We start from the raw sequence: 17707 nt of genomic DNA on the forward strand, positions 1-17707 counted from the left end.
ATTTTGTAATCCTAAAATTTAAAATATAGTATGATAAAGTCTTATTTCTTAACAATTATATATTACATTTTATTTCATGATATTCTCATCACATTTAATTACATTTTTAATATTCCTTTATTCATAATGTGAACAATTTTTCATTTGGATAAATAAAGAAAAAAGCAAAATCATGATGGGTAACATCCATATGGTCATAATCAAAATTACCATATTCATAAGTAAATTGTATTTCTATTGGTGATTTTTAATAAAGTTCAACAAGATGATTTGATGTATAAAATACGAGAGAAGTAACCTTTACTACAACAACTATACCATATATTTTCATTTAGTTTGCTATTTCTCTCACCTTTTTTATTTTTCATTTTTTCTACTTTTGTTAGAAAAGTTGTTTTTTATAATTGCTTTCAAAATCATATCCACAAGCATGAATCACAACTATTACCATAAAATCATATGTCGTCACATCCACTTGGAATTAAAAAAGAACCAATTGATTAAGTCTAAAGATCTTTTATCAACAATTCATTATTTTATTCAAGTAACTATTCATAATAATAATTATAATAATGTTATTATTATTATTATTAGCATATTATAAAATTTGACTATTATAAATGTGGATTACAAAATGTGAGCTCTCGTGTTTTGAAAAATATAAATTTAAAGTTAGAATAAATTAGAGAAGAAAGAACAAACTAAAATGATTTCCTTATATTTTTCACTAAATGGGAATTTTTTAATTTTTAAAAACAAAATGTAACTTAAACTGATACAAGTTAAGGGTTATAAACAAAACACATAAGTTACTCTTTGCTTAAAACTATTAGACGTGAAATATAAAAAAAAAAACTAATACACAATTACTATAGTAATTACTCATAACACATTTATTGTTGTTTGTAATATAAGGGAAAAATCACTTTAAACGGAATTATTATAATCTTAATGTAAAGTAAGTTTTAAATAAAGTTTAAGGCCATATTAATTTTATAAAAAGCTAAGGCCATGCATGTAATCTAAAAATAGAAAACGTTTATAAAAGTACGTAATACTATCCTAGGCTTTACGTTTTCCAAACAAACTTAACTCGTTTTAAGGTAATTAAAGTGGAGATATTTGAGTTTGTACACTATCACACACTTCTTTAGATTTGTATTTGTGTAAATTGGCATTGTTAAAAATTCCCCCGTTTAGCCTACATATAAAAGAAGTCTTAATTTTGTATAAATAGCTTTCCTGTAAAACTCGTGAATTATACGAATTGGTTCATAAATGTAAAAATACAGATATCTTTATATTTATTTATATGCTAATAATTTACCCAATTCATCGTAATACATAATTAACAGAAATAAGAGATTTTAAGTTTTTGATTAAATTAAATTTGGTGACATAAATTTAGAATAACCCACAAAATTTGCATGTAAAACACATTTACATTATGAGTACAAATATAACAAATTCACAATGAAAATTTTATAAAAAAAATACAATCTCACTCTCATGCATCAATCATTAGGGTGGTTTGTGAATATATATGTATAAAATTCATAATGAAATATGTTAATATTATTGAGAAAATTATTAAATAGAAACTAATTTTAGAGACAAAAAAAATTAGTTACTATATTAACTAAATTATATACTATTTTATAGACGAAACAAATATTGATATCTAAATTAGTTTCTATTATTAATAAAAATTTATAAATTAGTTTCTAAATTGCCTTTCAAATATTTGGGAATGATGATAGGAGGCTTTCATAATAGGAATTTTTTTTTGGGAAGGAATGGTGGAGAAGATCAAGAGTAGATTAGGAAGGTGGAAGGGAAAATATGTATTCACAACAGGAAGAATTTGCTTAATTAAGTCAGTTATGACAACTTTGCCCTTTTTTATATATCCATGTACAAGATACCAATTATGGTGGCAAAGGAAATTGTGAGGTTACAGAGAATTTTTGTGGGGTTGGGGATCTAAAGGGAGAAAAATAGCATGGGTGTCATGGGAGAAAATTTGTGAATCAAGAGAATTAGGTGGGTTAGGAATCACTGATATAATCCTATTCAACATTGATTTATTAGGAACATAGATATTGAGAATGAACTCAGATGAAAATGGGCTATGGAAAGAGATTTTAGATTCAAGGTATGGAGGTTGGCGAAATTTAGCGGATCAAGATAAAAAAATAATAAGGAATCCTTGTGGTGGAAGGATATGAAAGTGATATAGAAATTAGGGAAGTGGAAAACCGAGTTTGTTGACAATGTAACATGGGAAATAAGAAGTGGGAATGAGATCAGATTTTGGTAAGACAAGTGGGTAGAAAATGTGGACTTAAGAAGTAAATTCTGAAGACTGTTTTCGCTATTAAGGGATAAGGACCTAAAGTTGACTCAAGTAGGGGAGTGGTGCAACAATGGAAGGAAATAGAACTTGGTATGGAGAAGGAATTTGTTTAAGTGTGAAGAGAGACTAGTAGAACAGTTGGAGAGGATTTTGGAAGGTAAGAAATTAAATAAGGAGGTGAGCGATAAGTGGATTTGGAAGGGGGAGGGTTGAGAATTTTCTAGGTTAAGTCAACATACATCATAATAAAGGATGATTTAGGAGGGGAAGATAGTTCTTTGTTTGAGAGGTTTTGCAAAATAAAGGCTCTACCCTCAACACAAGTCACGACTTGGAGGGTTTTAGCTAACAAAATTGTAGCTAGGGTGAACCTGAAAGCTAGAAGGATAAAGGTTTTAAGTAATCAATGTGTTATGTGTGGAGAGGACGAGAAGTTCACGTGTCATTTGTTCTTTAAATGTAAAATTGCTTGGAAAATCCGAGAATGTATTATAAGTGGTTAGGAGTTACATCGATAGACCATCACAATGCAAAGGCGCATTTTCTAATCATGATGGTTGAAGCATTTGAAACAATTAACATGATGTGGGAAAGTATCTAGATAGCATTTTTAGGAGAAATTTGGAAGCACAAAAACAAAATTATTTTCAAGAATAATAGAATAGATCACATGGAAATGTTCACAATGGTACAATTAAGGTTTGTTCATGGGTAACATTTGAGATAGATGCTCCAAGGTTTTCTTATTCAGATTGGTGTTTGGATCCTTTAGTGTGTATGCTATCAATAAGAAAGTAGAGATAAAAGTGGAGTAGAGGATTGGATCTGGGTAGGAGATAGAATTAAAAAACAAAACTTGTGGTAAAAAGTAGTGTAAAATTTGTTGTTATAATTGTTTATGTATTGTGTATGCTGGTTGGCTTTGAAGGTATGTGTGTGGTGCAGGTACAGAGAAGAGAAGAATAAACATTGAAACGGTAGGAAGAAGGGCAATGCTCATAAGATAAGAAAAGGCTAAGATGAGGCTTAGCAATGCAAGAGAAATGGAGAAGGGAGGAAGCTTACAAGGATGGAGTGTGTGTCACAAATGAGGGGAACTACTATAAAGTAGCAAACAGAGTTAAATGATAATGAATAGGATTTATGCAAGATCCATACAATTGCACGGTGTTGTGAATTGACAAATAGGGTGGGAGAGCAACATGTGATAAAAGCGTAAATCATAAAGTTTTCGTTGTCCGTGTATTTTTTGCAATGTTGTGTTGTTGTCAAGGTTGTTTTGATTTGAATAAGGTGTTTTGCTATCATTTTTTGCAATATTGTGTGTGTTGTCTTTGTTGTGTTTTTGGCTTATGTGTTTTTGGTTTACTAAGAAGAGAATATGCATGTTTTATTTAAGGTTTAGTATTATATAGGAAGTTCCACAAAATTTATGAGTAGGAGAGGATAACAATGTGTGAAATAGCTTGGTTTGTATGTATAAGAGTTGAAATACCCCTTAAGTGCTCCTTTATTCATTCATTTGCTTTTGCTGATAAATTTTTTTTTTTGTAAAATTAATCTTCCACAAGTCATTTATCATTTATACATCTATCTTTACTCTTTTGTTCCAAAAACTCAGGTCTTTATTCTTTTAATATTATTTTTTCTCTTTATATTTTTTTTATTTGACATTTTTTTTTGAGTCTTTTTGATTAATCTCTATTCAGAAACAAAAATATATTTTTTCTCTTTATTCATTAGATTTTATATGTTGCCTGTGATTTTTCTCTCTTATTAACAAAAGTTTATAATTAATTATCTTTGCAATTAAATAGTCATATAATAAGTCTATGCGGATTCAATAATTGTACTTATATTCATTTACTACATGTACCAAATTTGTATGATTATCAAAGAGTTGTCATGTTAATGGCAACATTTTCGGAGATTTGCGTAATATAATTATTTAATTATTTATTATAATTCATATTTGTCAATAATATTTTTGTAAGATTAGGTAAGTATTTTTTAATTTGTTTAATTTTCTGAATTATTTAAATTTAATTTGTAAAATAAAAGAATAAAACTTATTTGTAAAATAAAAGAATAAAATTTATTTATTTATTCATTTTTATCATATTTCACTTGATCTTTTGTTTGTAGCTCCAATTATGCATGCAAGGGAGATATGAATATGTTGAATTCTCTCTTCATCCTTAAATTTTGAAGAGCCTTCATGATAAATGCTTATTTTAAATTTCTTTTGTTATTTTAATTTTGAATAGTTGAATTAATTTAAATTCATTTTTATTATAACTCAATGCTCTTTTAGGGATTTTTTTTTTGTTTATGTTGGGAAATCTACAGGTTAAATCTCCATGACCTGAAATTAAGAAAACCTTTAGAAGGGTTAGAAAACTTCATAGAAGAAAGAAAATATTATTTATAAATTACATCAATCACACTTAAACTAGTGGCGAAAGAGCAACCCTCACCTATGAGATGTATGTAGTATATCACGGGCCTCATGAACTAAATATGTATGAGCAATAGATAAAGTTGGAAGAGACACTTAATCAATTCATACAAACCTCGGTCTCTGACTAGAAAATATCCAAGAGACTATAAGAGATTTTAAAACTAAAATGGGAGAACTCTCTACTAGATTAGAAGAGTTTAGTCGGCCTGCAAATCAAGTCGAATCAGCTAAGTCTAACTAATACTAGTTAACCTAATTCAGTAAGTATACCAAGTCAGAAAGTAATAATTTGTCTCTAAAGACGAATATCGAACATACAAGAAACAATTCTTTTAAAATTTCAATGTATAACATTCACTAAATATCAAGAGGTGTGAAAAAGTTGAATTGAAAAGATAATGACACTATAAAAATAAATTTGTGTGAAAATTAAATGAAAACAGAGTACATATTTAGAAGAATTCAATTGATAAAATCAGGATTGAAGTTAATCTTTCTCGCTCTTCTGAATCATGGATGAATAAAAACATACAATATCTAGATATTAATGAAACATATAAGTGTCATCATATTGATGTCTCAATTATGAAATTATTAAGATTATCTCCTAGCATTAATGTCCCAAATATTTAAAAAGCATTCTTATCATTAAGAAAAGATGTTATATAGTAATTAATATATTGTAATATATGTCTAGTATCAAAACATATCAAACATTCTCATTTAGGTCATATTCTTAGAAATACTTTTCAGTTAAATCCAAGAATCAAGTTCATGAATAAAAACTCAAGCTTTAAGCACAAAATACAAGAATCAAGTTCATGAATTCAAGCTTTAAGTACGCGATCCAATAATCAAGTTCATGAATAAAAATTCAAGCTTTAAGCATAAAATGACAATACCAATATCAAATAAGAACAAAATATCATATATCAATATTATCAAGATTCATCAGAGTTTGAAAAGATTACATTCAATTCCAAAAGAAAGAAATTAGCCACTTATGGTAGCCATTACATGCACCAAAGCAAAAGAAACAAATCCAGAATGTTTTTCCTTCACGACTGCTTCCTAGGGTTTCCTCCCTCCCTTATTTCTCTCTGCCTTACGCCTTTATTTAAGCTAATTGGGCTTGGACTAAGTGACATCTTTATTGATAATATATCCCTTTGCTTCATCTCTCCTTAAATTCATGAAAATAACACAAAATTGAGAATAAATAGTTCTATTAATCTCATAATTCCAAAATATATTATTATATTATAATTTTTCAAATTAGGGTTGAGTCATAGCTTAATCAACAATTGAAATCAACAAATGTCTAACTTTTTGCATGAAATTTCACAAAATAATGATATTTATCAGTTGAGCTGAGTCGGTCAGGGCCCTGGTTTAGTTGAGTTAAGGCAAGCCCACATTCACTTGAGTTAGGGCGGCTTTACGTTCATCTTAGTCAGGACTGACACATATTAAGTGTAGTTGGACTAGGCCCAAATGGTTCCAAGTCTGATCAAAACTTGGTCAGGCCTAACCCGATCAAGACCAAGTCAAGCCAAGCCCAAGTCGAGTTGAGTCTGTCAGGGCTTAGGTTTAGATCGAGTCAAGTCAGATGAAGGCCGATCGAACTGAGTTAGCTTGGGTCCAAGTCTAGCTGAGTTGACTCAGGTCCATGTCAAGCGAAGTTGAGGTGGGATCGCGTTCAACAAAGTTGGGTTAGGCCCATGTCAAGTCAAGTTTCGTCTGGTCTAGCCCGGGTTAGGTCCAAGCCAAGTTAGGCCCAAGTGGGACCAAGACAAAATCAGGTTAGGTTTCGTCAAGTAAAGTTGGGCTCGTGTTGGGCTTAAACATCAAGTTAAGGTCATGTCAAACTAAATTGGGTCGATTTCACCTGAGGCTGAGCTGAGTCTACTTGGGTCCAAGCCGACCCAAACTACGAAGAACAAAATAGGAATTTGAGAATATGAAGAATTTCAAATTCTTACTTTTTAGGTGGATTTTTTTTTTAAAATTTTAAGTAATCCAATTAATCTAATGAAATTTTAGAATTTCAAATTCTTTCAAAATTTCTTACCCAAACAACATATTTTTTCCATAAAGCATTTCAAATTTTCTAAAAGAATGAATTACCCTCTTAAAATGCGTTATCCAAATACAAGGTAAGGGGAATTGTAATGTTATCAATACTAGAAGTGAGTAGGAAATGAGGAAGGCAAAAGTGAAAAAAGAGAGAGCATGAGATAAATGAAAATGAAGCGAAAGAACAAGAGATTGAGATTTTGAAAATAAAGACATGAAAAGGGAAGAAAAGAAATATAAAAAGGAGATTTTTTTTTTAAAAAACAACATACATTTGAAGAAAAACATAAATTTTAAAAAATTATATAAACAGATTGCATCTATCTCTAGATTTATGCAACATTGGTAGCTTGAACAACTGGTTGCTTGGCCTCAAAGTTTATTGACAAGGGAACATGAGGAGCTGTTGCTATAAAGACCTCATCATAAGAAAGAGATTATATTGAAAAAGATGTGTCTAAGGGATCTGAGAAAGAAGAAAAGACTAAAACTTCAGACAAGGATTAAGACTTATGAGAGGCCAAATTTCTTTTCCCTTTCATCTTTTTCTTTGTTTCTCTTTTCTCTTTTTAATTTTTTTATTTGATCTCCATGTATTATTATAATAATAGTGATTTTCTTTCTAGTTGCTTTTATTAGTAATTCTATTTTTTTTGTCATTTTGTTGCTATGACGACCTTATTTAATGAGAATACATTGAGGCATCTTAGTGAGATAAAAAGTCTGAGACTTTTGACAAGCACTGAGGTCCAACTTTCATTGTTTACTTTTTAACATTGTCGTTGCTTAACCTAATGAGAGAAAGATTCCTTATGAGTCTAATGTGTGTATGTACGCATTATAGTTTCATAAAATTTGTTCATCGTATAGTTTCATATTTCTCCCCCTTTGCCAGAGGCAAAAAAGGTGGTGCTTGATGATTACTCAAGCGACAAAGGTGATGGGGAAGGTTGTTCTGTTTGGTTTTCAGTTTGGATTTGAGAGGTTAATGGTTGGTCAAGGTTAAATAATGATGGTGTTTCGTTAGGGTTTTTGGTGAGCTAGACAAAACGTGAAGAGGTAAGTTTGGCACACATCTGATTAGTTAAAAAGTTTGCTAAAGAAACCATCTTCTCTGCTTAGCATGTATCACATGCTTATAGAATTTGTTGTACCTATTCCACAATGGCATAATTTAGTTGCATTGATGGTACTGATGAGATAGGTTAAGCCTCATGTGATGTTTTAAACTCAAATTGAGCTTACAATCTTGTTAGAGCTTTTGTGTCTACTTCAACTTTAGCCTTATCATTAGCTTTTGTTGTTAACAAAAAAGATGAGCTAAGAATAAAATCTTAAATACCTTTATTCTTATTGTTCTAACACCTAAGTTTTTATGATAACAAATATGAAAATTGTGGCGTGTCTTATCTAGTGTGCAACAAGCTTAACCATGACCAAGAGAAAGTCTTTGTTTCAAGAAATAAGTTACAATTAAGGCACAAAAAGGCAAGAGTGGGTGAGGTTGGTTAGAAAACCGCTACAAAGAAGAAAACAAGCACTCTAAGCTTTGACGAAGCCTTTTTCAAGTATCAAACGATACTAAAATGTAAGACACAGAAGTAAGATAGTATCAGACGATATACTTCATGACAACATAAGCCTATCACCATGCATGCAATGTGTTTTTCAAGTTAAAAAGATGGAAATTGAGAAAGTTTGTTGAAACAAATTTCTATTTTGAAGCGTTAGAAGTTGGCAACATAAAGAAACCAGAAGATCAAGAGAAGATGCTCAAGCACTTCTCTATCTTGATGAAGCACCACACGCTAAGTTATGAAGAATAGATGACTCTCTCAGAAGAACCGTGATCAAATGATTTTGATACAACACCTATCAACAGACATCTCCTAAAAGTTAACATTAATCATCTAAAGACTTAAGAAAAGTGGAATAGACACAAAGTAAAGAGTGTTATGCAGCAGTAGACACATTTTTTAGATGTCAAAACATCTAAATTTCTATAGCTAACTCACAATGAGTATCTTAAAAATTTAATGACACTAAGTACCAACAATAAATGTGTGAAAGCCCTTTTGGATATTGTTAATAATACAATCTTCTAAAAAGATAAAAGAGTTTGTTTCAATCACCTCAAGTACAACGTGTTGATATCAGTGTTGAATTACTGTCAAAACAACTAAGTTTTCTATAAAATTTGCAATATAGATTCTAACACGTATTTATTTAGGGTTTAGGGTTTAGGGTCAATTCTTTTTTTTTCAAACAAACGGTGCTTTTTCTAGAAGAATTATTTGAATTAAATGCAAAAAAATAAATTTTTAAATAACAACATATAAAACATCAATCTAAAAATTTAGATGCATGTAAATTGGAATATAATTGTATATAAACTTCAATTCGAATTTTCACAAAATCAATTAAATTAAGTAATTCAAATAAATATCCTAATTATAAAAGATTATGATTACGAAACAACTGGAAAAAAATCATTCAATATGATTCGCAACTAATTACTAAACTGATATCACAATCAAAATTGTAATCCACAGAAGAAAAAAAATTATAACCACAACATGCTTTTATGAGATTAGGGAAAAAAAGAACAAACTCAAAGCGTGAAACAATCACTATAAAACTCAATTATGGATTTTATATGATCTTAAATTTGTAGACTGACTAAGAGAAATAACCTTCCCTAGAAATTTTATCTATAGTGTAAAAGAAAGAGAAGAATTTAGAAAGACAAAAAAGAGAGAAGAGAAGAGATAAAAGACATTATTGAAAGCCAAAAAAAGATTTTGAAATTTTGAAAAGAAATGTAAGTTTTCTTAATAAGAACTTTAAAAGCTTATTTATAAGATCAAATTAATGGGATTTGGGCCTTGAGTGTATGTACAAATTCAATTACAAATGTAATAATGTATACAAAATTTTAGCATATTTATCTCAACTTCAAAAAATAATTAATATTTTCATCTCTAGTCGATGTGGGATCTCCAACACACATCCCTCACGCCGAACATGACAACTCGTGCGTGGGATAACATATTATGGGTGGTCCGATAACGACCCGATAGTAGGTGGCCTGATAAGCCCAACAAACATTCGCTAGGATAGGATTTTAAAGGGCTCTGATGCCATATTACAAAGTGGACTTTAAGCCTAACTCAACCCCATAAAACCGGCTCATGGGGTGAGGTTTGCACCCAGTTATATACAATGAAATATTCTCATCTCTAGTCGATGTGGGATCTCCAACATTAGAAATGAGGAATTCAATGCAACTAGAATAAACAAAAGTTAATATATAAAAAAAATATTTATGACGAAAATAGTATGTAGATGTTGATTTAACTAAAAACATATAATTAAAGCATTTGTAAAAAATAAATCCAATTAATTATTATGGAGAAGAGAAGGTAAAAAATACAACAAAACTATAAATGTGAAAGTATGTGTTATCAAATTCTCCAATAGTTAAGCTTTTGCACTTCCAAGCAAAACAAAACTTAGAAAATAAAAATACAAACTAAAAATTATAGATGAAAACAATAAAATAAAATTTCCCATAGATCTTAAAATGAGATGTTGTGAGAAAGAAAAATCAAACATCCAAAATGTCGAAGAATTGAAACAATCAAGAATGTAGACATAAAAGTAAACAAGAATTATAATCAAATTAAACCACATATAAGTCACAAATTTTATTAAGTGTTTAGGATTACATTTCTCATCAAAAAGCACATCATTAAAGTAAGCAATACTATAATTTCCTTTATTTGAAACACATATACTAAATCCTAAATACGTATTTTTTTTATCAACAAAAAACGAATGAATAAATATGGGATATTTCAGGAATACCTCAACCCGTATACATAAGACCTACCTTGCGTTCAAAGGACAGACGTCTACTCTCAAGAAAAATAGATCCTAGGAAAAATAGTAGTCCTCATACAAATCATTGGCTCAAGAGACCAAACAGAGAAAGAAAAGCAAATGTCTCGCGCTTTGGAGACTACCCATGACCAGGCCTTCAACTGTGACATAGCAAAAATTTCGATGGGATCAATCATGCCACTTCTAAAAACCTTCATGTTCCTGTGTTTCCACAATTCCTCTACCACTGCTATCCACACTCCCCATACCTGATTTACACTTTTTGTGGCCCCGCTCATCCTAAAGCTTAAGAAGTGATTTTTTGGCTCCCTATAACCCTAAACCCTAAACATATACTAAATCCTAAACACATATACTAAATATCAAAAAGAATTTTATTAAATTTGTAATGGGACCAAGGATAAAATAAATAAGGAATTTTAAGCTATAAAACAATAGAGAAAAGAGAATCGATGGGAAAGAAATTAAAATAAACACACGATTGACTCAATTATTTCCTCATTTATTTTCTTAATTCTTTTTTACTATCCCACTTTCATTCAAGCTATAAAAATATTATTTATTTATTTATCTTTCTATTTCAATTATTTCTTTCTATTTTCAAGTTATTTCCAATAAACTCAAGTTGCATCAAGATTTAAGGCACAACCCCACACTTATTTTTATCCATCCCCAAAAGCAATTTCAAAGCTCTTTCGATTCCTAAAGTTTGTGTATATCATATTTTCCACTTAAAGCTTGTAATGAACTATAAAATAATCAAAACAAGTTAATAAGGCTCAAAGGATAAGAGAATGGAATTAGATGAGTCAATATTGGTAGTAATTGGATAAAAACATCTGAAAATGCATGTGAACAAATAGTATAAAAAGAGTCAAATAAAAATCTAGAATACCTACGAACATGAGTGAATCACACAACAAAGATATTAGGTTCAAGATATTGTTCTTTTTTCTTCCTCTTAACCTAGTCCATTCTCATCCCAATATTATCAAGATGAATTAATTAATAAATGTAATATTTTATTTTCTTCCTTATTAATGACCGAAATATAAATATATAGTTTTATGTTTTTGTTATTTATGAAAAAATATAATTTGGGTGTTACAATAAATAATTAATTAATTTTAAATATTGACCAAAAAATATTATAAAACATTTTTAAATTGTGATAAGAAATATTTTTAAAATTCATAGTCAAATTAGAAAATCAATATTCATTGAAGATTTCATAATTTAATTGATTATTAAAAGTATATAATATATAATATTTGTTATACACACTTTAATTGCTATAAATAAATATAAGTGTGCTTAGTTAAATAAAAAATTGTCTACATTTGTGCTTAAAAAATTATCTATTTCCGAGAAATTTCCTTTATAATTTATGATAAATAGTAAAGTCGGTTGGATTTCTAACATTTTCTATAAAAAATTGAATTTTGTGATCAAAATATCAAAAGTTATATATAAAATTAAAACATAAATATAATTATCTAAGCATAAATTTTTTTATGATTTGACATCTTTAGTTTGTTATAAAATAATTAATACCACTTATGATATCTACCAAGTTTATTTATATCTCCAACATTTAAAAAATAATAAATATTATAATTTTATGAAATGTCAATTACATATAACTGTTTATTTTATTATATAATTAGTTGATATTTAAGCAAATGTTGTTTAGTATCTATTTTAAAATTTATGAAAATTTCTCCTTTATATTATGAAAAGGGATATTTATGTCATTTAGACAATGAAGTTTTAAGTATAAATACACACTTAAATACATCTTTATCCGTTATTCTATGATGAGAGGAACAGGACACAAGTTTCTCATAAAAAATATACAAAATTTTATTTCAAAGATAAGAGATAAATATAATTAAAGGTGGACACACCCTTTTTGTTTATCCGTATAACATGATGGACTTTTCTACATTAAAAATAAAATAAAATAACATTTTTAAACATAAAAATTGTTTTTCAACCTTTTATTTATTTTTCATTAATTCTCATAAAACATTTTTCTTTTTCCTCTCTTTTACCTAAAAGCACATAAATGGATCAGTATGCTAATCCAACCAATCTGAATGGGCAAACCAAATCACACCAAAAAAATGAATTAGAAATTGAAATATCATGTTCTGAATTGCTGAGATTAAGAAAAATATGCATTTTTATTGCAAATTTTTAAAGCATAAATTTACATAATATTATTTTGTATTTTTTTAATATACACCATTTGATATAGTTCAATGAACAATTCAGTGAATTCACTGAATTTACCCAGCCATGCGTGTACTGTCTTGAAAACAACCTTTTTAAAAATAAATCTTATAATCTTGTGATTCCAAGTTTAAATAATATTTAATTAATTTCATTTAAGTTTAAATTTTTTAAATATACTATTGCTCCCCAACAATAACCTCAATATATAAGTCCTTATAAAAAATTAATAAAAATATTTAGTTAATTAACTACATTTTAAAATTTAAACAATTGTAGTCTAACATTAATATATTTAAAAAATACCAGTGTATTTTTATGATAATATATGTCAAAATTTAGTTAGTATTTTTTTAGAAATTACATAATGTATTAGCAATGGACAAGTATTGTTTAATTTTGTGAAAATGAAAATTAAATAGGCATTTAAAAGTTACAAAAAAATAAAGTGGATCACGAGTGAATTTATGTCTAGATTTTTACTCTCTAATCTTTGTATACCATTATGGTTAAAACTTTTGTGTAAAAAACTAATAACTATAAGTTATTTACAAGATAATTTACTTCAATTTTATAATTTTATTATTAAAATAATTATTTTAACAACATTTAGATAGACAGAAGACTAATATACTTATTTAAATTATAAAAAACTAAAATTAGAAGAGTTAAAATCCTATTTAAAACTTGAATTGAAATCAAACTTATAAAATTTAACTTCACCGAACCAAATCATTTGTTTGGATAATCATATCCAAGAAAACAAAACAAAAAAAAAAGCAATTCTTGAAGTAATCTTGTTATTACAATGGAAACAAACAAGAACCAAATTATTCCCAGTTCCACCCTTTATCTGCTTCCAGAGCTTCTAGCACAGGCGAAGAGCAAAACAACAAAAACAGTGAGAGAGGAAAATGGGAATTGAATTTAGAATCCCGTGACTCCAAGGGTAAGAGGGTAACTTCAGAGGAGAAGATAGTTATGCATTGTAGCGGGAACTAACACACTTTCTCTCTCTTGGCACTGTGAGTAGTGGAACTTCAATTTCTGATAGAACACAACCATGCATTTCCACAAAAGACTTTTGCTTTGGTCGTGAGTTCCCATAATGCCCTTCTCTTTTCTCTTGGAAGCGTCGGCAGTGTATTTTGTAGGCTTGTGAGGAACAAAGCTACAAATAAGGAAACCCCAAGGAGGGGAATTTTAAGGGCCCCTCTCTCACTCAACCCTGTCAAAGGTGTCAAGCACATTTTTGTGTTTGTATTTTGTGGGTGTAGCAAAGGGTGGTGGTGGTGCTTGTGGTTGGTGGTGGGGTGCGCAGGATAAGCAGCAAAGTTGGGTGAAGGGTAGGGAGAGAGAAACAAAGAACCCCATTTAAAAAAAATATATAAAAAGAGAAGAGAAAAAAGATTGGTCTTTTTATTAAGAAGAAAACAACCCATCATAGTTTTAAGGCCATTTAATTGGTTCCTCTTGGTCTTGTGTGTGAGGTATAAATCCTTCATGGTTTTTGGCTACCCTTTGGGTTCTATAGTGAGTCTAAGATACCCACTTTGAGATTTCTCATTGAGTTGCATGCTTTTGGATAGGAAGGTTGTTGCAATGGGGAAGGTTGTGTTTTTAATTCTTTACATGTTGGTAGTGGTGGTGACTTTGGCTTTTGCTGATTCAAGTCAGAAGCTTGAGGTTCAGAAGCACTTGAAGAACTTGAATAGGCCTCCCGTTAGGTCCATCAAGGTATAGAGAGAGAAAGAGAGAGAGAGAGAGTTAGTTTTCCTTTCTTTCTTAATTCTGCTATGACTTTTATTTCTCTTTTGCCTCTTCCACTTTTCACTGATTGCTTAACTGTTTTTCTAATTGGTGTTTGCACAACAATGGACCTTTTTGGGTGAAAGGAACTTTAATCCTGGATGCTCCTGTTGTCTCACCTGGGGGACTTCTTTTAGTCTCTTTCACTTGTTCTTGAATTTTGAGCAGAATCTATGTTTGCTTTTTAGTGGTACTTTTTTTTTTCCCCTTGGTTTTGCTAGGAATTGTAGTGTAATTGGTTTGGTTCATTTGCTTTTGTGCCCATCCATAAGCATAGTTCTTTTTTTTCAAGTTTCTAATTTGCATTTCTGTTGTTGTGAAAGCAGAGTCCTGATGGAGATACTATTGACTGTGTCCGTGTCTCTCACCAGCCAGCTTTGGATCACCCTGACCTCAAAAATCACAAGATTCAGGTGAAGAATTTTACTTTTCTTATCCAGTGCCTTTTCTTTTTATAATTCAAAATTCTTTATCTGGTTAGCTCCATTTTTTTTTTCCTCTCTCCCTTGGTTCAAACTTGAATTTCAAACAATCACGGGTTGTTGGTGCAGATGAAACCAAATTTCCATCCTGAAGGGCACCCTTTTGAGGAAAGCAAAGTCTCTTCAAATTCCAAGCCGATTACTCAGCTGTGGCACCAAATTGGGAGGTGCCCTCAAGGAACAATTCCTGTCAGAAGGACCTCAAAGAATGACATACTAAGAGCAAGCTCTATTCAACAATTTGGAAAGAAGAAGCAAAAGAGCTTCCCTCAGCCAAAGCCGGCTAAACCTCTACCAGACCTCATCAGTCAGAGTGGCCACCAGGTACTACTGCTGCTACCACCATGCATGATACTCATAATGTTAACAGCCAGTTCAATTGGGAGGTTGAGAATGTGTGCAAGCCTCGTAGGACTATTGGAACCTGTGAATATACATCCCAAAGAAAGAAGCTAGCTTAATCTACTGCCAATTACTAAGCAAAATTACCCTCATTTCTCATTTATTTCATTTCTGTGACCAATGAAAGGAAAAAAAACTGTTCACTACCATATTGGGACTCTTTTTTATGCAAAAGAAGATAGAAAAAGCTGTAAACTACCATATTAGGTCCCCTTTTTATGCAAAAAGGAAAAACAAGTTAGTATGGGAGCAAGATATAAATGCTGTTTAATTATTTATTTATTTATTCGTTTATTTATTTCTCCTGATTTTGTGTATTTTTCTTTATTCCTTTTATCTTTTTGGAGCATTTAGCATGCCATAGTTTATGTGGAGGGGGATAAGTATTATGGAGCCAAGGCAACCATAAACGTTTGGGACCCAAAAATTCAACAGCCCAATGAATTTAGCCTGTCTCAAATGTGGATTCTGGGTGGCTCTTTTGGTCAAGATCTCAACAGCATTGAAGCAGGTTGGCAGGTATTATTAAATTTTTTCTCCATTGTCATCTTCTGTCTGCAAATATTTTCAAATTCAGCATTCTCATAAAGATGAGATTAATCACCTTCCTTCTAATTTCCAATTTCTGTTTTTTTTTTCTATTCTGGTAATCAGGTCAGCCCTGATTTGTATGGAGACAACAACACTAGACTCTTCACTTATTGGACAGTGAGTTATCAATTCAGGCACCCAAATTTTGTTCTCTCCTCTAATTACTTTTCTATTTCTTCATCACTTCATTCAATTGTTCCACTACCATGACAGAGTGATGCATATCAAGCTACTGGTTGTTATAATCTCCTTTGCTCAGGCTTTATTCAAATTAACAGTGATATAGCCCTAGGAGCAAGCATCTCTCCACTTTCTAAGTATAGCTCTTCCCAATATGATATCAGCATCCTGGTCTGGAAGGTACATTTTTATATCCTTTTTATAAATTATCTCTTGATATTGGACATTCTGGCATGAAAATATGCTCAGCACTTAACAAACACTACCATTAGTAGTATATTGATACGATTGTTTTGTGCAGACCACACTAGTTAATTATAAATCGAGAGAATCTCTGACACACATTTCATTATATCTGAATGCTACATTGTTTTAGGGGTCCATGAATTTAATAAGATGGAACAAAGTCATCTGATGTTGTCTATTATGGAAAACCAATGTGTATGTAGGACCCCAAAGAGGGTAACTGGTGGATGCAATTTGGAAGTGATCATGTTATGGGATACTGGCCAGCTCCTCTATTCTCGTACCTTTCTGACAGTGCCTCAATGATTGAATGGGGAGGAGAGGTTGTGAACTCGGAATCCGATGGCCAACACACCTCAACACAAATGGGAAGTGGCCATTTCCCTGAAGAAGGTTTTGGCAAGGCTAGTTACTTCAAGAACATTCAGATTGTTGATGGTAACAACAAGCTTAGAGCTCCAAAAGACCTTGGCACTTACACTGAACAAGATAGTTGCTACAATGTCCAAACTGGCAGTGCTGGAGATTGGGGTAACTACTTCTATTATGGTGGTCCTGGTAGAAACCCAAATTGTCCTTGATCATTCAGGTTAAGCAAAGAAAACTGAAAAAAAAAAGAGGATGAGTAGGTGTTCTTTTTTGTCTAGTTTAGTTATTTTAGTAACTTGTGGTACCACTTAGAGTTGTGGTGTATAATGAAGCTCTTGGTCCTTCAAAATCTCCAAAAAATTGTTGGAGAAAAGGGTAGTAAGAGTTTCTTAGATTTACAAGAAACAAGTTTCTTCATTGGTTTTCCCTGTTTATAAATATATATTTGTTGTTTTGTTTGCTCCTCTCTCTGGAGCTGTGAAGGCTGAGGTGTGAATGTGAACAGAATAGTCTATTATGTTACAAGGAGACTGTATTTTTTTTATTTTACTACATGTTTGATTAGTGAAAAGCTGTCTCAATAAGGACATTTATTTA

General features: G+C 30.5%; 1 protein-coding gene across 3 annotated transcripts; it reads left to right on the plus strand.

Annotated features, from left to right (window-relative positions):
• The first annotated feature begins 13921 nt into the window (after positions 1-13921).
• LOC137834950 (protein neprosin) lies at positions 13922-17707 on the plus strand. 3 transcript variants are annotated; one of them, XM_068643210.2, is made up of 7 exons: positions 13922-14768; positions 15167-15253; positions 15392-15646; positions 16079-16243; positions 16379-16432; positions 16529-16675; positions 16945-17707. In XM_068643210.2, the coding sequence occupies exons 1-7, from the start codon at positions 14607-14609 to the stop codon at positions 17320-17322; spliced, it is 1248 nt and encodes a 415-aa protein (XP_068499311.1). In that variant the 5' UTR covers positions 13922-14606; the 3' UTR covers positions 17323-17707. The 3 variants fall into 3 exon arrangements, with proteins under 3 accessions (XP_068499311.1, XP_068499313.1, XP_090158127.1); XM_068643212.2 differs by having other exon boundaries at positions 14483-15030; XM_090302001.1 differs by lacking the exons at positions 13922-14768; positions 15167-15253 and having other exon boundaries at positions 15506-15646; positions 16072-16243.

This window comes from Phaseolus vulgaris, chromosome 5 (assembly GCF_051622355.1).
Source record: "Phaseolus vulgaris cultivar YP4 chromosome 5, ASM5162235v1, whole genome shotgun sequence".
NCBI lineage: Eukaryota > Viridiplantae > Streptophyta > Magnoliopsida > Fabales > Fabaceae > Phaseolus > Phaseolus vulgaris.